This window comes from Micropterus salmoides, unplaced genomic scaffold (genome assembly GCF_014851395.1).
Source record: "Micropterus salmoides isolate LMB-PRFRI ecotype aquatic unplaced genomic scaffold, ASM1485139v1 Ms_hic_scaffold_11, whole genome shotgun sequence".
In the NCBI taxonomy this organism is placed as follows: domain Eukaryota; kingdom Metazoa; phylum Chordata; class Actinopteri; order Centrarchiformes; family Centrarchidae; genus Micropterus; species Micropterus salmoides.
Window position 1 is genome coordinate 5,572,193 of NW_024040152.1, and position 23,029 is coordinate 5,595,221.

Below are 23,029 nucleotides of genomic sequence, written 5' to 3' on the forward strand. Positions count from 1 at the left end.
CGCTGGCTGCTATTACCAACAATACATTTAATGCCGACGTACGATCTCAGGCGGTCATCAGCGAGACTTGTGTGGCTATTTGACTGTTTACTGGGATTTACTGGTTTGCAAACAATGGTGGAAAAGAGAGGAGCAGTCATAGAAAAACAGCCAACATGTTCAATTTAAAGCTAATGGCCTCTACTCGCCCATTCAGAAATTCACTGCAAGGCAACATTTTTCTATTTGAAATACTGCAACTGAATATCTTTGGGTGATTGTTGGTCAGACAAATTTGAGCTAAGTATTTTTAAACTGTTTTTCAAAAAAATAAGCAGCAGATTAATAAATTACTCATTTAAAAGTTGCAGCACTACTTTTGTCTATAGTTGGTACATGCAGAATCGTAAACAGGGTTGACATCCTTCTACTGAAAAGAACATCTGGTTCGTCATCTACCACTGTGTACGTGGCTGTGTTTACCTGTCGGAGTGAACGTGGTTGCGGATCTCCTCCAGCAGGCTAAAGGCTCGACCCAGCGGTGACCGAAACACGTCCACCGGCACAAGACTGCTGTCCCACGGTGACACCGCCGCCTTTACCAACACCTGCTGGATGTAGGCAACCGGAGGACCCCGGTACTACAGCACACACAAACATTTGGTGACACAACATGAAACGCTTTGTCTACTGAACCAGTCACATCAGCATCAGTAATAGTTAACTAGTTAAATCAGAACTCAGACAGTCTTCTGTAAAGTGTCCTGTTGCACTGCCTCTAAAGCTTACAGTAAATTAAAACTGCTGCTGACAATTAAGTGAGACATTGCTTTGTGCTCATATTGCGCTTTCGTTATTCATGAGCCTCCATCTTTGCAGTGAAACCTGCATGCCAACGTTTGATAAACAGTTTTAGACTTTGAGAGTGAGGACAATTTTGTGGAAAGATGAGGATGCACATTACATTACAAGGATAAGGATTCAAGGTTAAGAAATGAATGCAGTTAAATGGAGCAAAGACAAAAGTGACGGTCAGACACAAACAATTCTCGATTAATGTGTGCGCGTGCTTTGTCTTCTCCTACCCAGTCGGGCCGTTCTCCGAGGTCTCCTTGAGGCTCATGGGAAGGGACGCTGTAGTCACGCACCCCTGTGGTGAACTCCACAGGACCTGTCCCAGGCAGGGGAAGCCTCAATAACGGATAGCTGAGAGATGGAAGGGGGGAGGGGGTCACAGGGTACATAATAGAAGTGTGGCGATTTAAAATGTTTTCAAGATGGAAGAAGAAAATTCAGTTAAACTGGTGTTGGACATTAGTGCAGTACAGGTTTTAGAAATTATGACCGCAATTCACCCTTCGCTAAGGCGATTACGCAAGCTGGCCAATCACAGCGCAGTATAGGTCTTGCTCTAACTGAGGTCCGACACTTTCATGGCGGCGCTCTGATGACTCCTATGCAAATGGAGTCGTTTACTAGCTTTTTCTGGTGACTTTTTCAAGATATGGTCAAACGGTTTTCCTAGACATACCCAACTTTACAGGAACAGTGTTGACCCTTAACATTGTTGTCCTCTGTCTCAAGCATGAAGTGATGCATCAATCTTTATTTTTTTCACATCAGTTTGAATGTAACCTTCAAATGCATATGGCAAACCTTTCTGTCTGCTTCTTTCTGAGATCGTAATTTTGTTTTTCCAAAACAATATTTCTTCAGGGAGTGCAGTAATAAGACAGTGGCAGCGCATGCTCAGTACGACAGCTTGTCGTAACTAAGGGGGCTTCGCGAAGGGTCAATTGAGGACCATTTCGTCTATAAATTGGAAATATTCCAATAACAGTTTACCAAAGCCTAAAGACATGCCAGAATAGCAGCCAAAAAGTATTATAATGTGAAATAAAGGACACACTATCAATTGTTAGTATCCATGAAGCTGCACAGCAGATTAAAACATTTTAACTTGATAGAACCAGATATAATTATATACCAATAAACAAATCAATTCAGCAGTCATGTTGAAGCTGGACACTTCTGTTTGAAGTATTGTGACTGTGTGTTTTTTTTAGTACGCAACCCAACCGAGAACATAAAACCAGGGCCTCCGGCTTTTCTTGCCAGATGGAGTACTACCTGGTGAGACCCACTCCCTTTTTCTCCTAGAAATGGGTGGGTCCTTATGAAACAAGTTCCCTTTGAGCACTAAACCACTTTTCCTCTGTGTGTGTGTGTGTAAGTGAAATGGTAGTATTGGGCAACCCTGACACATAGTTAAGAGACTGAGGTGGTGGCAGTAGCTGGATAAATTATGGAACACATCTAAAAAAGATATACACACAGTACTGATGTAGAAAAGAGTACGTGTCTGTGTACAGGACACGTTCTTTCTTTCTGCATCACAGGATTAACAAAAACACAGCAAATTCCAATCCTTCTAAAAGGACAATCGTGGGAGAGAAAACTTTTAGCACTCAAGCACAACTAAGCCTAGTGTCAGACTGACATTATTCATGTCATTATCAGCTTTACAGTAGGCGGTTGAGTCGGGACAGAGCCCCTCAAGAAAAGCTGGCTACAGGGTTGTCGTCAAGACCAAGAAAAGGCCAGAGCACAGTGAACAGTTCACCCGAGTTTCTCCTACATAGAGAATTACGGGGAGCCCGCCTCTGTCAGATTTGGTTCCACTTCCAGCTTGACAAAACTCTGACAGGTGTCTTCATGGTAAAAACTATTTTCTAGCAAGAGTTGCACTTTGTGTCATTTCTGTCACTGCAATTGCGTAATCATGCTGATGTGTTAACAGTGTAACATAATCAGTAGGGGTGTGCCAATAAATCAATACAGCAATTTATCGTTATACGTTTTCCATGATACTGTATCGATATTCCAACCAATCATATCGATACATATAATTTTTTTAAAAAAATAGCGCTTTGACGGTTTACGGACTGAACAAACCTGTGCTGCAGAATTGTGCTGTTTTCTAACAGTTTGGATTTAACTTTTTCACAGGCATTTTGTATTCATATTTAGACAGATATCGTGATGTATCATTTTAGGATTGTCTAGCGATATATCGATTATCGCAGAATTGCTGAATCGCGATATCGTTACCGTGAGGCATGTTTTGTGTATTGTATCGTGAGGTACTCTGCGATTCCCACCCCTAGTAATCAGCACAGCACACCGGGGAAGACGCTGCCAAAACTTCCACAGAAGAAGAAAAAAAATCGGGTGGGCTATCAAAATTAAGAGGCCGACAGTTTTTCCACAGGTAATGTCTTTACCACACAGCAAACAATCACTAAAAAAACAAAAACTCTTTTCCCTGCTGTTCCATGTTTAAATGTAGTTTTATATCGCCAGCAGGAATTTAAAAATCTCGTTACAAATGGCAATTGCCGTTTGTGAACGCTGCTTTATGCGCCTCTACATGTGTGAAAGCCCTCCTATAGAGACTACAAAGAGGTTCAATTAAATTTTATTAAACATGAACATACTTTTGCTTACTTGTGGGTGCAATTTCTTCTGCCACCATTTTCACAAGTTTGAATAAAGGGTGGTGGTCCCCTCCCTTTCTGCTACGTAGCCAAGCGACTGTTGAGGGTGAGAAGTGTCCAGCGTTCCACACTCAGCTTTTTGACTGTTATTAGTACACCATCTGGGTAGTCATAGTGTACTGCATTAGTGTGAACCAAGCGACAGCCTTTGGGTCTGAAAAGTGAAGCCAATGAGGAAGTGCCTTAAACCTGTATTCTTTCTAATGGCCAGCAGGGGGCAACTTCACTGGTTTCAAAAAGATGTCTGATTTACCTTTGTAAACACCTTCCAAATGGGTTTATGATCTCAATCATTAGTTTCAAGTTTTCTTTAACACAGCATGATGTTCATTTAGTAAATTAGTAAATTTAATTTCAAAAATATGAAAAAAAGCTTCAGGTTGGGCTATCTTGACAAGTTACTATGGTGACCTGTCAATAAGGATAGAGGCGACTCGTATCCACTACAATGTGTACATTTGACCAGCGCCGTTGAAAAAGCTTACATAGCTTAATAAGCATCGACAACAATCTATTTTCGCCTCAAAATGCAAATGGGAGATCCATGGACGATCCTACTATTTTGTTACCCTATGCATGCTACACACCTCTGTGAAGCTAGAAGGCTCAGGTAGCATCTCAAAGGGACCATTTTTATCCACACCAAACACAAACACCAAGCATCTAAATTAACTTATATCACAACATAAATCTCTCTGAAATCACTGTACATGGCTGAAGTTATTGCCTTCCACATATCTCTCATCTCATCCTACACCGCCGCCCGACCACTCTAAAGAAAGCTCAGGTCCAGCTCTGATCAGCTGTGTAACTCATATTGCTCAAATCACAAAACACAGTTATTAGCCGACTAATAACAACAAACGCATCAATATACATTTACAGTTACAACTGCTAACTACTTTTGCCGTTTTCGCTGTTTTCAGTGTGAAATGATAGCTGCGGGCCACCATCTTGGTATTGCGCAATAGCTGAGCTGGTAGGTTTCGTTTCTCTTGTCAAAATGAAGGAGAGAAGAAGTGTTGCTGTGGAACAGACGGGCTGTTTCTCAATACCTGGTTTGCAAAGTTCGAACTTCTGTACTTTAAAGCTCGGACTTGGCAAGTTTGGCTCGGGAGTACAAACTCCCAGGAACGGGAGCACGCAGTCAGTCATTCAGCAATTGGAACAGCAGCGGACTTGATGACGGCCTGACCCGTTTTAAATCAGCTCTGTCTTGAGAAATCAACTACATATACATTCCCGCATAAAAATACTATATGTGACACGAGAACATCAGAATTATATGTTACAGTTGTGTGTTTTCTCATCCGACATTTCCGCTTTTTGTCAGCGAAATGCATTCTGGGATATCTGGCGATCTGAAGTCCACACAAGTCACCACCGCTGCAGGCTCGGTAAAACGGGCGGAGTGAGAACACATCCGGGTATTTGACTGTACTTGGCTAGATGCGGACTTTTGAATTGGAACAGTTCTTTGGCTGCGATTTATGACGTCTCACAAGTCCACAAGAATACAAGTACAGAAAAGAACGCAGATTGAGAAACAGCTACGGTCTTTATCGTCGTTTCCTGGCCGACTCGTAGGAGCTACACAGACATAGTAGGCTGTTCTGTTCTCAAGTTGTGGGCCTGTAAAGGCATGGGGTTGCTTTTGGTCACAGGAATGTTGATCAATATTCACTGTTTTTATCTATATTTCAATGTTTTGTAAGCTTTATGGTATTTGGAACGTGGCTGTATGGAGAGAAATAGTGTTTTGAAAAACATTCCCAAAAAGTCAACTTAACAGTAAATATGGCAAAAACATGGACATTCGCCTAGTATATTTTTGAAAAATTGTCTAATAACTGTTGTATATTAGTTTCTTTTCATCAAAATTACAGGAGTTGGTTTTGACGAGTTATTACTGATTTATTTTGGGTATGTTATTTTAGGAGTTTTTCCTGGAAATAGGTGTTAGTTTCAAAGTGGTTAAGGGCGCTGCATTGAACTAGCCGTGAATTTGTTTTTGAGTGCTATCTGTGTTTTCTTCCAAGAACTCTGATCCTTTCACAGTGTGTTTTCAATTCATGAAAGTTAGGATACTTGTACCATTTTGGTCACCTAAATATGTCTCTATCAACGTTGGGTTGTACTAATAGACATTCTATGAAGTCGTAGCCATGTCCTCTTCTTTTACACCCTCTATTTTATAAACACACTTGGACTTACACTTAAAATAGCATGTGTGAGTATGGAAGGGCGCAAATTGAGACACAGTATTAGTATTTCTGTATGTATTAAAGAGGTCATATTGTGCTTTTTGGCTTTTCATCTTTACTTTTTTGTGTTGTATATCTTTTTTGCACATGTAATATGTTTGCAAAGTGAAAAAGCCCAAAGCCCACCTCAAAGGAAGTTACTATCGCCTGACCGGTTTGAAAAAATGCTCCATTGTAGTACAGTAGTTTTTTCTGTTACCATGTTGCACCACATCGTAAAATGCGTCATAAGCATAGCGGCTAGTCAGGCACGCCCTCAAAAACACGGTGGAAATGATTATTTTCTTAGTCGACTAGACACAATTATTTTTGTCACACCCTAACTTTTTAAATCCTAATTAAAACATTTAACTAATTAAATATCTTTCAAGTGAATTACTGATGTCCAGCACACAGCCTAACTAGCTAGCGTTACCATTAAGTGAACAAGGTTAACTATTGAATGAATACTAGTATCAACAACAGGGAAAAAATAGGGAAGACGACAAGACATTGTAGGCCACTCCTATAATTCACTAATTTATTATAGCACTTAACGTGTTTGCTAACAACTAAAATCTCTTAGCCAGCATCATCAATGAGACCTTAAAACCAAGAATGTAAAGAACAGCCAGGCTTTATCACCCAAAACACTAAGCTCACAATCTGATTTTTTTGCCAAGTAGGTTTTAACTTTAACTTTTTAATAAAGATTTTTGCTTTGGAACTATATAAAATAAAAGTAAATTTAAAGCAAGTACTACAACCACAACTGTACACTAATAATGTAATGTCTATTTAGAATAATAAAGCAACAGTTCCCTTTCATACGAATGTTACTTCTGTAGTTTATTTTTACCAAAGTGCTTATAAGTTTTAGAAGTGGAGAATGTTCTGTAGGCTACATTAAGAGCCACATGTGTCTTGATTTACTTACTTAGATTGTAAAGACAGAATAACATTGAAACTATCTTACAATTGTGGCCTTTCCTCTGTCGTTGCTGCTCTGTTGTTGCTGCTGCTGCAGTGGTCTAAGTAACAGGGATCAGAGGACTCCGTGGGCGAGACTGGCCGGCCGGCACCGCTAACCTTGCGGGTGGTTGTGAAGCTTCTCAAATTCAAGTTCTACACAATTGATTTCTAAGCTCAAAATTTCTCAAAAGTGTATTTAGTGATGAAATAGCGTACAAAACTTGTAAAAACAAAAGCCTCTCTCCGCATCGACTAATTGTTGCAGCCCTAGCCCACACACAAAATTAGTCGGTGGTTTTAATCAATAACTTAACTTCCACATGGACGTTAACATTGTTATTTTGTGTTGTTTGTGTTGAATAAATATCACTTATTTCCCTTCTAGAAATGTGCCTGTCAGTTAAAAAAGCGGATAAAAACCTCCGTTTTTCCACCATTTCTCACCTCCCTCCCTGCCCACCCGACTCTCCAAGGTCACTGTACCTCCACAAAGGCCTCTTTTGTGTGGAGCCAGCCCCCCTCCAGACAGGCAGATGGAGGGACAGGCTTCCCATTCTCACAGGACCATTTTCTCACAGCCCTTTGCTCTGGTCCTGCCTTTATCATCCCCGTCATCAAGCTCTTTTCTTTCACTTTGCCCCGGGAGGTGGTCAGTCGTCCATTTGGTCGGCACCCCCGCTGTGCGGCGCTGCAAGGACCGCACGCAGCAGGTGCATGTGTGTGTTTCAGATTGCTGAGATTGTTTTACAATGCCTTTACTGCTGAAGCCAGGCCAACTCTCTGACCTACGTCCTCTCTTTTGACCAGAGATTCAGCAAGAGTAGATATGTGCGTGTGGAAAGTGAATGTTTGTGTCATGGTTTCGGCGGGGGGCTCTAATGTGTGCACAGATGGCCAGGTCAGATTAGTTGAGCCGGTTATTTGTCTCCTCTGTCCAATCACTTTCTCTATAAGTCAGTCTGTCTACACTGGATGACAAGATTGCTTTTCTCTCACCTTTAATGGAGCCTGCACTAAAAAGCAGGTACTACCAAGAGGTCTGGAGTTATACATCCATCCCAACACCAGCCCTACTGTAAGCAGGACGAACACAACATCTATCTTTTGACTATCAAATACTGTATTCTTAAAATACTGTATCGTCCTGATTATAAGATATTTTTTCTGGAAAATACATTTAAAAAGTGATTGTTGTATTAAATTTGAACACATCAGACATTCCTTTTAAATGGAAAGATGGTTTCCAACAGAATGTCGCATCATGGGTTGCTTGAAGACTTATTACTGCTAGACTAGCACTAGAGTTAGTGTTGGCTTGTATAACGTCTTTCACTGGAGGAAATAAATTCTTGATAAGTGACAACAATGTTTAAAGCTCGGACCTGACATAGGTAGTTGTGATTTTGTTTAAATATGGGGATAATGGCACACATTCTTTCCAGGAATAAGTTCATAGTGTTGCACTTATTTGTACTCAGGAGAGAAATAGTTGTTTAACAAATGAAAAGGAAAGCTTGAGAAAGAAGTTCACCCTACTTACTTTCTCACCTACACACACCTGGCCAATCAGAGTCTGAAGTCAATTCAGATACCAGAAATGTGTGGAATTCATCCCACTCAATTTCACCACAATAGAGCTAAATAAATTACTTCCATTTCATATCTTCGTAGTGAATACTCAGATTCTCATTAGTGCTTTAACAGCATTACAAACTAACGCTGACAAAATGACCAAAATCAACACCTTTCTGACACAAAAAACTAATATTACCAGCAGTCAAACAAATCCTAAATGTAATCAAAATGTTTAGCATAGAAATATCAGCACCAAACCCACACAGAACACCTACCAGCAGGTGAGGATGCTGGCGGAGGTGAAGAGGATGATGGGTACTGGGTAGGAGGCACACAGCAGGCCGTGGCGGTAGAAGGCCGCCGAGATCTTCTCTCTTAGCTGCTCGCGCAGCGTCATCCTGACGGACGGGGTCAACTCCCGGCCATTGGGAAGCACTGCGCGGCCGAGGACGGTGCGCCGCGGGGCATCCAGGGACCTGGAGGAGTGAGTGAGACAACAGTTTAATCACTGGTTTGCCTTTCACATTGTAGAAGCTACTGTAATGTGTACCAATGACCCACATACAGTCACCTCTACATCACAGACATCTAGACAGGTATAAATATCAATTATTATGCTAAAAACAAGACCCAACAGTAGGGATGAGCCGAATGTTCGCCCACCCAAATTAAATTAAATAGAATAAAAAAACAAAACAAACAAAAAAAGAACATTAGGTGTTGGCCTAATACATCAAAAGACCGAAGAAATTTTACCAAACAATTACGTTGACATGTCGGCAGTGTGGAAGCATTTTAAAGTGTCTGAGAAAGACTCAAAAATGGCGTTTGCAGACACTGTTCTGCTGAATTGTCTCTTAGCACATCCACTCCATCTGTCTCACTTCTTAGAGAAGGCAACAAACGGTCTGACCCGCTTTGAGTGTTTTTGCCACTCGTTTGTGAAAAGACAATGCTAGCTGCACCTAAATTTTGAGTGCACACTTATTCTGGTAAATCCACTGTAACGGACCAGTGCGAGCTGACAGGCAGGTTAGCGATTTTATCCTGTCAATTTCTCTCTTTACAAAGACAAGTGTTGCAGTAGGAGAGTCCTACCTGAAGAGAGGCTATCGAGTCTTCATGTTACGCCATACGAGAACCACATCCAACATTATTTGGGTCGGACTTGATGAATTTAGCTCGAGGATACACGTGTGACACCGTCAGGTTTTCAAAATAAGGTGTCTATACAGGACGGAAATAAGATTAATTGGATAATTTTCACAGAAAGTATAAAACATATTACATGTGTCCATTAAAAGTAACTGGACGCATGTAATTTACTTTACCAGACCCTCTCGGGCCTCGGACCCACCCCCATTGTCTCTCCAAATCCTGTGGGAAACACTGAGTGAAAAGCACATTTTGACTATTTAATTTATGCAATGGTAAAAAAATATTGACAAAATAAATGGAAATAATGTGAATGTACTTGTTCGGTATTCGGCAATTTCATTATATTCAGTTTCGGCTTCGGCCAAGAATTTTCATTTCAGTGCATCCCTACCCAAGAGGGTGCTGTGGTATATCATAAAATCTATTAGACCTGGTGTGTTGAAAACATAGACTGTATATAAAAAGGTTGAAAATGTATCTATTAAAATTGTAATAATCAATAAATAATTTTGATTAAAAATACCAAACATTTGCTGTTTTATACACACACTGACACTCTTCTCTTTAATTCCTTTGTAAAATACTTTTTTGGGGGATTGCGTTGTTTGTTGTTGATGCCATTGTCCATTGGCGATGGCTGACAGACATCACATCGCGATTGTCTATCAAATAACCAAAACCTGCACTCTGCACTCTGTGTTCACTGTTGCTTCACCTGGTCCATGCTTGTAAAATATCCACCGTGTCCGTGACTTGTAACGTTTTTTACAGTGATGTCTATGCCAGAGTGAACACATGCCTTTAGAAGATGACCGATATCATCTTGCATGTCATTGGACAATTCATGTGGTACATCTAAAGACACACACACACACACACACACACACACACAGCTCTTACAGGGTAGCTCTGTCCTGAACAGCTACTTGGCTACATACTTCAAGTGTTGCTCACTACAGGCACAGTGTGTTTTTCATTCAGGACAGCTCATACAGGGGTAAAACTACACAGCACTTAAACAAACAACTCATTCAGCAGCTAATTAAAGGTGCGGGCACACTCCCACCCATTACATGCAAAACACGCAACTCCGGCTGAGCAGCTACACTGAAGCAAACAGATGTACTGTACTTGTCTCATTGAACTACCAGGTTCCCTGGAAACAGCCCTTGTTAGTGGACAGTGGGTAAATTCCACTTCCATTAAGGTATGAAAGAACAAAGGGATACACTGGCCAAGGGGGACTGTGATTCATGGATAAATGAATTGACATTAGTTTCACATATCTATTCTTCTAAGATAAGAGAATATCTTTAGGTCTTATAACTTCACTATCTGCTAACATGAGTAAGAAGTCAGTTGCAGCCCCAATGCTTTAAAAGCATTCATTTATAGTAAGAAGTCCTTAAACAATGATAAACAGTCATTCTGTTGAGGACTGAAATAATCAGTTGATAAATAATTTAGTTCATCAACAGAAAATGAATCAGCAAATTTGGCAAATATTTTGATGATGATTGATCAATCTTTTTTACTTTCAAGTAAAATTCCAGTCACTGTTGCCAGCCTTTCCCATGTGAGGATTCGATGATTCTCTGTGTTTTATATAGTTGTAAACTGATTATCTTTGGGTTTTGGGACAAAAGACATTTGATGCTACTACAGGTTTTTGTTTTCATTTTCTGAACCATACAATTAATCGACTAATGGAGAAAATAATCACCAAATTAATCAATAGTGAAAATAAACGTTGATTGGAGCCACAGTCCTGATTCCTCATTAATGAATAGATGCTGCAGCTGATTGTTTATGTGACTTTGCTCATCACCAGCCCACCAGCCAGTTCCTCAGATATGGCAGCAATACTCTGCACTGTATAATTTCAGTGACACTACAGTCAAGACAAAACGGTATGAAAATTTCACATCACAATTATAGTGACCAAAATTATCACAGTTATTAGTATTGTTAATATGTGCCGTAGAGTACTAATACACACGCCATAACTTTTATTTTGAAAACCACAAATACAATAAGCAACACTACGCAATTTGTTTGCATTAATAAAAAAACATTTATTAACAGCCAATACCTTATGTAAACATATGAAAACCATGTCAAATGTGCATTAAAATGAAATGTTATGAAGTTTGACCCCATGAACTATTTACATAATTACAAAGAGGTCTTAAAGCAGCAGTAGGGAATTCTTAAATAACTTCTTGTCATTTTTGCTCCCAATGCAGAGAGCCGAAGTCGCTCCCCTTCCAGTGGACCACCATGGGACCTCATTCGGAATAAATATGTATGGTCAATGGCAGGAGACAGCTTTTTTGATCCCTTTTTTAATTGTGCCCTGAATTACAAATATGATGATTGTAAAGAAAGAAAGACAGTAAAGAAAGTCACAGTTTGTTCTAAAACTAAATGAAAATATGAAATTACAAAGACCACAAACCCAAAAGTTCCGTATGTGATGGCATAACTTTTTCTCTCAACGACCACTAACGTTACTGAAGCTAACATCTGTAAGAACTTCCATGTGTAGATGAGGTAATAAAAGGACCAGGAATCATTGGATTAAACCAAAGTCCTTCTAGGCAAATCCTGCCACTCGGCAGCCATCTTGGTAACGCCTCCGGGCAGTTATTTCGGACTAACAAGACCAGGCCCCTATCTGAATGAACAGGGAGAGAGCCATAACTGCACTTTCACTGGTCACTGGGACATAAAAACTTAACCGCCATCTTTGGCGTTACGGGCTTTCCCCGTAGAGTTGTACTGAGGATTCCTAAAGTGGCATGGCTGCTCTATAAAACGTCTCTGACTAAACACATCAAGCGAGAAACATTTGTTTGTGGAACATTTGGGCTGATATTTGTGTCAGTAGAGCTGACAGAGTTCAGGCTCATATCGATGTGTGGGAAAGAGGTATGATGACAAAACGTAGGGAATAACATTTGACGGGAGACAGTGGTGTAATAGCCGCTGCAGGTGTTGTTGCAGCTGCCTCTGAAGCCTGGGGCGCTCTGCTCTGGACCGCAATACGTTGGAAGGGCGTCTTTGAGAAGACGAGTTGAAGCGAGAGGGGCCGGGGTCTTGGCGAGACCCCACACGAGATGAGGTTTTGCAGGGCAACTGGCTCCTTCTTGTGGGATTGGTGGGAGGGACTTAGCAGAGTGATACAAGCAGTAGAAAAAGATGTGAAAATTGTTACCGACTGCTGCTTTAAGAAGAAAGTCACAGTAACTGCAATGAGCCCAAAAACTGACATAAATACAGAGGATGTTTACTGTAGTATGTGCCGCTACTATGCATGAGACAAACCTCTTCAAATATGTAACACAAAAACGTCACTCATTTGGTTAGTTTTTAATTGAAATTTTGTTAGAATCATTCATGCAAAGAATTCTGTAAAATTATAACACAATATCTTCATACTGCCACAATATGATTCCTAAAAAAAGTAATAAGAACACTGATTTAAGATCAACAAGAAAAAATGTGAAATCTTTGCCATATGGGTGGTTCACTTAACTTCAAACAAAATCAGTTCCTTCCATTTCAACTCAATCTCGTGTTGACTTCTCTGCCCTATCTCAGCTCTTGACTCTCTGTTTACTCAGCAGACAGGTCCAGCACGGCCTACACACTGCTCTGTTATAAAGTTTAACTGGCTGTCCTGGGGCACATACTGCAGCTGGATTTGCACAGTATCTCATTCTACTGACCCTTACCAGCTCTCTCTTGCCTCAGCTTCTCACATGATGCCAATAAGCAGCACCATTTTATTTGTTAACATTCCAAAACACAACAACAACAACTCTGTCACATCAGACATTAACACGCTGTATCCATCATACAAGTCTTGAACTGTTCTGAGACCATACCTGCTAATTGGAGACCATGTTATCTCTCTTGCTCGCTGACGTTTATGTCCCCTGAAAGCAGCAGCACTGGGTTTTTTTAGCTTAAGCGGTGCCTTGTGGTTAACATAGTACTCCCCTCTTGATTCAGACAGAGCGTGCGACTGCTCGGCTTGTCCCCCCGGGAGCAACGGAAACATTCCCTGGGAGGAATTTGCCTCAGCAGTCTCTTGATCTGCTGTAAATACTGTAAAAACAGCAACGTCCTGGCAAGCTTTCACAATGGGTTCTGCAAAGGTCAAAAGGGGCTTTGAAGTAAAGCCTTCCTGCTCCGTTTCTGTAGGAAAGTCAACTCTCACACAGTTTCTGGTCCTGCTCGCTGTCTGGCAAGGGAAAACTTTCAATGACTGCCTCCTGCATCTCTCATCTGTCTGTCCATTTCACTGCCTGCTGTGGCGTTACTCTACATGGGTGTTGCAGTGAGACCTGATTTGGCAAAGGATCAGCAGCATCTCCGTCAGGGAACTAATCCGGGATTGAGCCGATCGGAAACTCAACGAGCAGGGCTCAGGGCCTATGGCCACCCCCCACGGTTCCCTCCTCCTCGGGTACAAAGCCTGTCAGCAGTCTATCCAGTATGCTGTAGCACGGCAAGAAATTCACAGCTCAAAGCATGACAAGTTTGACAGAGGGTTTAAAACCAAACCCTCACAACCTGAACTGAAAATGAACACCAGCCACAAAGCAAGTACAGGTACACTCATGGCTGGTGAGTGTGTTCTCTTCAGCCTCTTTGGCAGGAGACCAGCAAGTGTTTAGAAATCCTATTCTGTCTGGCCGGCTGGTGTTTGTTGGGATACACCAGCTGCTACAGATGAGGGAATAAAAATTACCGTTCTGCTTAAACCCAGCAAACCACAAATAAATCTGAAACAGAGTGGAAAATGTCTCCTATTAAATAACCCTGTGCTTTTGCAAATACGTGCTAGGCAACTAATAATCTAACAAAGAACAGTCTATATTCCTCCCACGTGAGAAGCCAGCACATTTCCTTGCAAACAAAAACACACCCACAGACATGACCCACACAGCGGTTCACCTTGCAATGAGGAGATCATTGAGAGTCTCCGCAGCTTTATATGGTGGCTTGCAGATTAAGGTAGATTTATAAATCCACATGCCTACAACATAGCTGTTAGCAAGCGGTAGACTGAGTTTGTGGATTAACTGTATCAAAGCCATTTCAAAAGAAGACAGTACACTTAGAAATACCATACACTGGAATGGGAGATGTGGATAAAAGCAAAAAAAAATACCAGCTTACCTCTTTTCAACACTTCCTAAAATGCCCAGCTTGAAAGCATCTCCAGGGTTTATAGATTTCAATGGCATAATCAACAACTTTCAGTATCATGCAATGCATTTACATGCCTTTCTCATTATCTTCAAGTGAATTACTGTAAGCAAAAAATTATCCCAATGTCCATTTTCCGTAATATAACTGCATCGACATTCAATCCCACAATTGCATAATGTAGAAGCATGCTCCTCTGATCGGTGACTCCCATTAGACCCGTCGTAAATGTGACAAGCTCGACGTGGCTGGGCAGATTACTGCAACACTGTCTTTTACAACCGGAGCTATTGACAATAGAGATGCCCTGTCAATCAGTAACCATACTGTAATGACCAATGACAGGCAGTCTCTTTATGCACAAAGATTTCTGTATGTCTGACATATTCTTTAGAGGAAAAAGAATGAATTGAGGACACACTATTTTTAATAAATTATATGTGCCTGTTATCATGCGTGTATTTAACAGAATATTACAATACTTGGTAAAGTAGTTGTTTCCAGCACATCTAACTGCCTTTACGTTCTAGATCAAGTTAAACTAGCCAAAATGGTGAAACAGTTATTACAAGACAGTGAACACACACTGGGATTATGGGGCTGATGCAACCCTGTGGCAACATCACCTGCCAGAAACAAGCTAGGCCAGTGGTTCACAGCCAGGGCTTAGAGTGTCCAGGGGTGACAAACAAGATCCCAGGGCGGCCCTCAAATAAATAAAAGGTATATATATTACATATTGCTTTTATCATGAGGGCAGTCTTTACAAAAAGACAAGGCAGAACATAAGAATTTATCTTAGATTGAGTGGTTCATCACAGGTTTCCCCTTCAGTAGAAATGCTACACAATATAGGCAACTGCATTCACATTCACCACAAAGCATTTGTTAGAGGAGTCTGTCTCTGGCAACGTCTCAAACAAAAAGCAGTGATGGCTTTTGTGAACAATTCCATAGTTTAAAAAGGTGCAGAAACCATTGGGCGCATGCAAATAATGGCAAAATTTTATCATCGATTTCCCCAAGATGACACAAATAAGCCAAACTGCTTATCCTGATTGGGCGATCGTATTTTCATAACTGAACCCCTTTTAACCTGCTGTCAAATGTCAACTCGCTAACTTAGCTAACAATCGTTAGTGAAAACAGCTAGCTAACGTTAGCTGCCAGCATATTGCAGGGTGTCTCAAACTTTCACAACACCTCTTTTAAGACTTTGTCAAATCAGTCGAATTAAATACTAACACCTGAGTTTGCCACTTAAGAAAACAAAATGTATTAACTGTAAGACTTAACACAAAACTCTCTGATTGTTAGCTCGCTAGCGTTACCTGAGTGCGTGTTTGACTGAGGTGATTTCTTTCATAAACAGCACTCCATAACTAGATTATTTTGTAAAACTAAATGACCAATTTTATGCAATGCATTGTTATTTTTATGTTCACTGCTACAACTAAATATACCCATAAAACTATAACGTTAAGTTGCCCTTAATTGTTGATTTCTGTAACGTTACCTGCAGACAACTTGTGATGACACCAAGCTTAAGGCTAACATACACCGCTAACGTTACTGTAGCAAGCGCCTAGCTGTTAGCTCCCCAATGAACCCAGGTCCCAATCAATATATATTTTACAAATGACCTAGAAAAGTTTGTGGTAAATAAAAACGGGATCATACACCTCACAGGAGCCTAGCGTTTCAAACACCTGACCATGGCTGTCATTGTCAAACTATGAGAATAGTTACAGAAACAACGCTACCTAATTCCAAATGAACGCTCAAGTTAGCTTGTTTAACGTTAGCACAGTGACGACGTTAGATTGTGCAACATCGTTTAGGATGTCCGGGGCTCATACTGATTTTACAAATGATGCGTGTAACTGTGAGCCCAACAACTACAACCCCGCTGATATGAAGCATAATAACACTCAGTAACTAACATTATGTCACTAGACAGTTCAACAGCTTCCATGCTTTCCTCCACACACGGAGCTAACTTTCGCAATGCCGCTAATGCTAACAGGTCATAGCCACAAATGTTTATACACTTGCCTGGACAAACTTCAGAGATCCCAGATGTAGTTGTTGCTGAGGTTCGCCTGGCCAAACCGACAAGCAACCGCCGTATTATTCCTTTGTTTTGAAAAGCAGCTAATGGCTAACCTGTATGCCTCGAACGTGATGCTGGCGTGCAAGAGCAGCGTCTCATTTCTACTGGTTGTCAAATCCCAGAGAGCCCTCTCCACTTCGACCTCTCACCCTGCAGTGTGGGGAGCAGGGACAGGGCGACCTCTAGTGTGGATGCAGACAATGACAACTTTTTGCATTGTTTTATCAGACAACTTATTTTATTTAACCAAGATCCAGCGGCGTTACAACTCCATTCAGTGGTAAGATGATTCTGGGTGGCAATAAACAGATAATTTCTTTATTATTATTCTTCCGGCCAAATACCCGCAGTCCGTGTGGCCAATGTTGTATGTTCTTTATTGGTCTACAGCGTAACTATCAGTTACTTAGAGTTAGTTCAGTCAACAAGAAAAGACTACTCACACCTTCAGCAGACCAGCCCGTTTGTCAGACTTATAGCGAATGGCAAGAGCAGTCATCCTATTCGATTCGAACACGGGTCTACATGGTACCAAACATGCAACTTTTGACTGCAACACCAAAGAGCCGGGCTCATGGGTGCACTTCAGTGTGACGGCCACTATGGTTGGGTATGCTCTTGGACTGCCATACCAGTGAGCCTGGCTCTTTGGCATTGTGGTCAAAAGTTGTATGTTTGGTACCATGTAGACCCGTGTTCCAGTACGGGTAGGGTGACCGCTCTCGCCCTTCGCTACAGGATTGAGATGCCATTTTGTTTTCCCTTCACGTATTTAAATAGCTGAAACAAATCTGAGAAGTGGGCAGCGATTCAGAGGTCTAGAACCAGGCTATGAGCTGGCAGGATCACAGTGTCCTTTCTCCAGAGAGTCCGGGGTCCAGACTGGGTAGTTGACACTAGCGAGCATCCAAACATAAAGCTTGGCTAAGGCTGGTAAATTTGTCTAGTTCACCAGCCACTTTGGCAGCTAAACAACCAACATTTGTGTTGTCTGGTGATATTGCAATATAACAGTCTGTTGTCACATGTAAAAGAGACAAAAGGCAAACAAGGACATTGAAAGGTGGAACTAGAGAACAGCACTGGACGTCCCACGAGCAAAGAAGGAGGCTCCTTTATCATGGACCTTGTACTGAAAGAGTTTCTTCTGTGTGTACTGCCCATCACCTTGTCTCCTCCTCCAACACACTTCCACCTGAAAACAAAGCACACTTTTGGTTAACTTTTTTATTGCAGGAATTAAACATCTTTTTCTGTGTCTTGTGCTGAACCCTTTGCAATATAGGATACTGTAGATACTGTATGTAACCTTTTAAGTGTATCATCATTTTAACTTAAAAGTTACTGATACTGTCTGTGCATGGATTTCTTTCCAATATTAATACTTTGTTAATGCATTATCTAGCACCACGAATGGAGCTGGCTGCCACATGTTGCAGCACCCCTTTACTACTACTACTAATTTTTTATCGCACTGCACCACCAAGTCAAATTCCTCTGTACATAAGGCAAATAAAGAGATTCTTATTCTGATTTTTAAGCAAAAATGACATAAAAGTCACTGATTTCAGCTTCTCAAATGTTAACTTTTGTCCTCTATGGTAGTTAACTGAAACGTTGGTAAAGTGTAATGAAACATTTTCAAAATTTCCAGCACTTTGTACATCAACAGATATATAAATGAACTGGCAGATTAATCAATAATGAAAATAATCTTCAGTCGCAATATAGTATAATATACTTGGACTACAGGCACATCTATGCAGTGTTAGAAACTGTTCAATCACAATCGGAAACACTGCATGTATGAATGAACCCACACACCTGCCCGTGTATGTCTCTGCAGTAGCCAGTGGGGAGACCCTGTACATGAAGACTGAGGCTACACTGATGGGTCAGGCCCTTCAAAAGTCTTTCTGAGCCTTCATCATCTCCGTCATCTTCCTCTTCTTCCCCATTACCGCGTGCCACCATCACCACATTGCCCTGAAGTCATAGTTAAAGTTATGATGACGGGACAGAGTTATTATTGGAGCTGTCCACTTTCTCCTAACCCCCTTATTAAACATAAAGCAAGCCAGTGCTAAATAGTAAATACATGTTATGACTACACAGAAACACAAATGCCATTTTAAACCACAACCAGCTCACCCGTGGCCTGTAAAATGTCTCAAATAAAACCAAGGTGGGGAGGTTTTGGTCAGGCAAGCTTCATTTACATGGCAAACATCTATATAATAGACTCTAATTAACTTTAATTCACCACAATCCAAAACAAGCAAATACAATCACGCTCTGACAGCGAGAATCTAACCTTCAGCTGGGAGCAGACGGTGGCTCGGCAGTAGTGGCTGAAGTCCAGCACGGCTCCAACGCTCACCCCCAGACTCAGCAGCACACTAATGTCATCCACCAGCAACACCGGGGGTCCCCACTCCTCTGCCCCATCTGTCTCTTCTTCCCTGCCACTAGAACTGCTCACACCGGACCGGACAAACTCGTACAGACTCTTCAGGCCAACAGCAGGATCCCTAAAGATTGGGACATGAGGGAGATTGAGATTATGACAGAGGTGAGAAAGAGGCAACAAGGTGTCAGACAGGGATAGGTCTGGAAATATGTGAAAAGCTCTATATAATTTTGCATCCTGAAATGTTCTATGACGCAAATGTATTATTGTTGAATTAGTAATCCAGACAGATACACATTTCTAAAAATAAATAAGTTTGTGCAGGTATAAAAAAACAAAAATAAAGTTGCAACAACATTACATTACTGTGTGTACCTGAGGAAGTCCATGGCTTGACTTCCTGTGTTGGTTTCTTGAGGAATCAAAACAGACAGCGACTCTTTCAGTCCTTCTAGAAAAACCAGCTGACCTTTTTCTTTTGCTTGTGCTAGGCTTACACCCTGTAGACACACAATTCACACACAGATTCAACGTCATCACTTGTGCACCAAGCTAAAGGCTAACATTGCTAACAAACCGCTAACTATGTTCTCAACTAACTGAGTGAACCCAGGCCACAATTAATATGTATTTTACAAATTACCTAGAAAGGCTCGTGATAAGCAACAATGCCACGAGGGGCTAGTTTTACAGATCCACAGAGATTAAATGTGATCATACCTAAAACCAAAAGCCAAAGAATAATAGCCAAGCAAGCACATCAGCATTTGACTACCAAGTAATATGTGTCAAATTATAAAAAACACACATTATTTTTGTCTTTTAATCCAGTGCTCATCTTGAGTTTAATATTGAAAAATGCTTACAAACTCTGTCAAAATGTATGTGACCACAAATGATGTTAAAACATATTAGTGACATGAAAAGAACAGCTTTAATGGTCAACGTATGTTTTAAAAGGAGGAGACATAGATAATGCAGAATATGATTCAGCCGAATGAGTGCATAACTAACTAAATAAATAATTAGACTGACAGGTTGGTAAATATTACCGTTACATGTTATGAGGTCTTGAAATAACACTCTTCTCTTCTCTCTGTTAAATGAGACTACAGCACAGTGGTGACAGCAATGGAGACTCACCAATCTCTGACTGACTGCACTGTAATGATTGAGGGACTGCACCAGACCCAGAAACCAGACTTTGCAGCGTGCTGAAATAAAACAAAAAAACAACAACAGAGACACCAGCTGTGGTTCAAACTTTGCTAAATTAAACATGTCAGACCTGAATTAACGGTTTCTATCATTTTAATAACAAACTGACAGGTGATAACTCACCTCGTAGGTACAAAGAGAGGAAGTGATGAATGAGGAAAGAGGCATCACTCTGTCGGTCTGAGACCAAGATAAATTCTCCCTGCAGGTTCGGACGAAGTTGCAAACTTAGACAAATATGAATATCATTTTACGGCTAACGTTAAGTTACACAGCTGCAAAAGACTGCTGCATATACAACAGAAACTCACATATAGTAACGCTACCATAATAGAACAGTGTGGTAAGTTACATCCCAATAAAGGTATGTGTAATGTTACATGTTCCTCACCTGTGTGAAACTTTCAGGAGTGGTGTTCAAGATACTGTTGAGCTCTGGAAACATAACGTTAGCTAGCGTTAATCTTACTAGCTCACCTCACTGTAACTAATACAAGCTAAACAGTTGCCAAAATAACGCTTCAAAAATAGGAGTTGTTAGCGGGAAATGATCTCAAAATGTGTCACACGTCAGAGATTTCACTTTACTCCACAATTTGACAGCTTCCCTCTGTATTAGCTGCTGTGCTAAATGTCAAGTAACGTTAGCATGCTACCAAAGATGAGTTTTAAAAAACAACGCAAGAGGTCTCACTCTCCAGCCTTTTGGACCGCGGAGAAGCTAGTAACAGTTTACTGTTGCATAAATATCTTTCGATTCAGACTTACAAGTTTTATAAATTCTGTAGACGTCTACTACTACACACACACACACACATTTAAAGACTGAATTGTACGTTTCCATGTATATTTTCCATGCGTATTTGTTTTTCGAAAACCAACCAGTTGAGGCAGAGTGGGCTTCATGGTGACCGCTATTTTGATAGACGATCTTTGCTAGCACATGGCGACTTCTTCGATGTTTTTCCTTCCACTTTGAAAACACCGCCTCTTGCTGGTAGTCTCGTATTAATGTGTAATAGTAGTAGCAGTAGCACTGTAGTAATAGTAGACAAACAGTAGTAGCAGTAATGGTAGTTGTGGTGACTAGAAGTACCAGCTACATGCAAGAATAAAGTCAGCCACATTTAAAGTTAAAGAATGTATATGGTGATAAATTAAGCCTCAGAGAAACCAAACCTGAACTCTAGTGGTCTTCATTGCCCCACTCTCTATTTTTTGAATCCAAACATGAGAAAGAACTAAGTCATAACACATAAAGATGTTTCTATAATACACAGTTTATACAAACTGAGATGGTCTAAATGTTTTTTCCTTGACTGAAAATGTAAAATATTTAGTTATTTCTGTAATCATCTTGTTATTAGGCATCCTCTGCGGTCTCTTTTGTGCTGAAGCTGAAAACTTTGATTTAGGCCTATTGTGTTTTTTTGTGAACCTCATTCCTACCATCATTTTATTTTGCTTTTATGGATTAATGACCCAAGTATGGAAACCAGTACACTCACTGCAAAACTCTTCTTTCTGTTTAGAAATATGAGATTTTATTTTCCGAGTGGAAGCAGCATCAAGTCATAGTGTAGAAGCAGATGCTATTAATGAAGAAGCACTTATCAGGAAATACTTAACAACCTCACAGTAGAGGTTTCTTACCTAATGCTTTCTGCAATGCATTTCTGTTTTCAGTTCTAATGCACAAACAGCAGTGACGAGAAAAATCAGGCTGCACGTTTACATTTTTGCTGTTATTTTTCAAGTAATACAAAATATTTTATTTTAATCAAGCACTCTCAGGGGGAGTTTGAAAGGGAAAACAGTGACATTAAAGCACATATAATTTATATATAATTTTTACAACTATGTATCAAATGACAATGTGAAACCAATGTGGCAATGTGTGAAATGTGTCGTAGTGATGAATCTATAATTGTCACCTGAATCTGCAGCTCCCTGTGGCTTATGGGATAGTTAGTTTCAGCTCGTTGTTTAGCTGTCCGGCCTACAACTTTACTGTTGTGGTTCACTCTCATGGCTCTCATAACATTGTTTTCAGCTGCAGCAGGCAGCTGTTTTCAAAGAAAAAGTTGTCTACCTTTTACCTTGTATGTTGTAAGACCCAACCCTACTGTACGCTAACTGCATATCACCAAACAGCAGACAGAACCAGTTAGCAACTAGCTAGTGAACACAGTGGAGCATTTAGCAGCTAAAGAAACAGATATTTCCCTCAGACTGAATATTGGACTTACATTCATCAGGTGGCCAGACACACTCTGGCACCTGACACTCCAAATGAATGATAAAGTTTAATTATCAAACTCCCCAACTGCAGGACGTGTAAATATGCATCTTTTCTCTGACCATATCTACCTAAAAGGTGATAATATGTTAGTGCAGGTTTAAGCAAATGCTATCTCCTACCACCTCAAATACAGACATGTAGACACCTGTTTTCACATAAATATTTTATCATCCATTCTTGAAAGCAATGCCAACAAAAGTTGTGTGACGCTACTTTGTATAGAAAAACAGAAAACCTGCTTATCTTGCAGGTTTGTTCTTGTAAGTCATCCATCTTAAACTG

The 23,029-nt window shown here is 40.6% G+C and overlaps 2 protein-coding genes across 6 annotated transcripts in view; both read right to left on the reverse strand.

The window, feature by feature from the left end:
- LOC119897033 (SREBF chaperone) overlaps positions 1 to 16,937 on the reverse strand; it is a 44,360-nt gene extending 27,423 nt beyond the window's left edge. The window contains exons 1-4 of one of the 4 annotated variants that reach the window (XM_038710553.1): positions 16,871 to 16,937; positions 8,602 to 8,802; positions 1,065 to 1,185; positions 463 to 620 (exon numbers count right to left, since the gene is read on the reverse strand). In XM_038710553.1, the coding sequence (XP_038566481.1) occupies positions 463 to 620; positions 1,065 to 1,185; positions 8,602 to 8,723 (401 nt within the window). In that variant the 5' untranslated portion in view covers positions 8,724 to 8,802; positions 16,871 to 16,937. Of the gene's footprint in view, positions 1 to 462; positions 621 to 1,064; positions 1,186 to 8,601; positions 8,803 to 13,374; positions 14,580 to 14,674; positions 15,089 to 16,759 lie in introns of those variants that run through there. The other 3 variants (XM_038710552.1, XM_038710551.1, XM_038710550.1) reach the window with 3 other exon arrangements.
- A 99-nt stretch (positions 16,938 to 17,036) lies between these two features.
- On the reverse strand, positions 17,037 to 21,101 carry elp6 (elongator acetyltransferase complex subunit 6). Of its 2 annotated transcripts, XM_038710554.1 has the most exons (7): positions 20,837 to 21,098; positions 20,569 to 20,647; positions 20,371 to 20,441; positions 19,603 to 19,727; positions 19,132 to 19,348; positions 18,642 to 18,803; positions 17,037 to 18,012 (listed from the first exon to the last, which is right to left on the reverse strand). In XM_038710554.1, exons 1-7 carry the CDS (start codon positions 20,888 to 20,890, stop codon positions 17,887 to 17,889), a joined length of 834 nt encoding a protein of 277 aa, XP_038566482.1. In that variant the 5' UTR covers positions 20,891 to 21,098; the 3' UTR covers positions 17,037 to 17,886. The 2 variants fall into 2 exon arrangements, with proteins under 2 accessions (XP_038566482.1, XP_038566483.1); XM_038710555.1 differs by lacking the exon at positions 18,642 to 18,803 and having other exon boundaries at positions 20,837 to 21,101.
- Positions 21,102 to 23,029: the final 1,928 nt, after the last annotated feature.

What these genes read in the sequence shown, in the direction of transcription:
- elp6 (XM_038710554.1), bottom strand. Translation starts at nt 20,890, where the DNA reads ATGTTTCCAGAGCTCAACAGTATCTTGAACACCACTCCTGAAAGTTTC. An exon ending in GTGCAGTCAGTCAGAGATTG is followed by an intron (nt 19,728 to 20,370) that starts GTGAGTCTCCAT and finishes GTGTGTCTACAG; the next exon opens with GGTGTAAGCCTAGCACAAGC. An exon ending in CAAGCCATGGACTTCCTCAG is followed by an intron (nt 19,349 to 19,602) that starts GTACACACAGTA and finishes CCCAATCTTTAG; the next exon opens with GGATCCTGCTGTTGGCCTGA.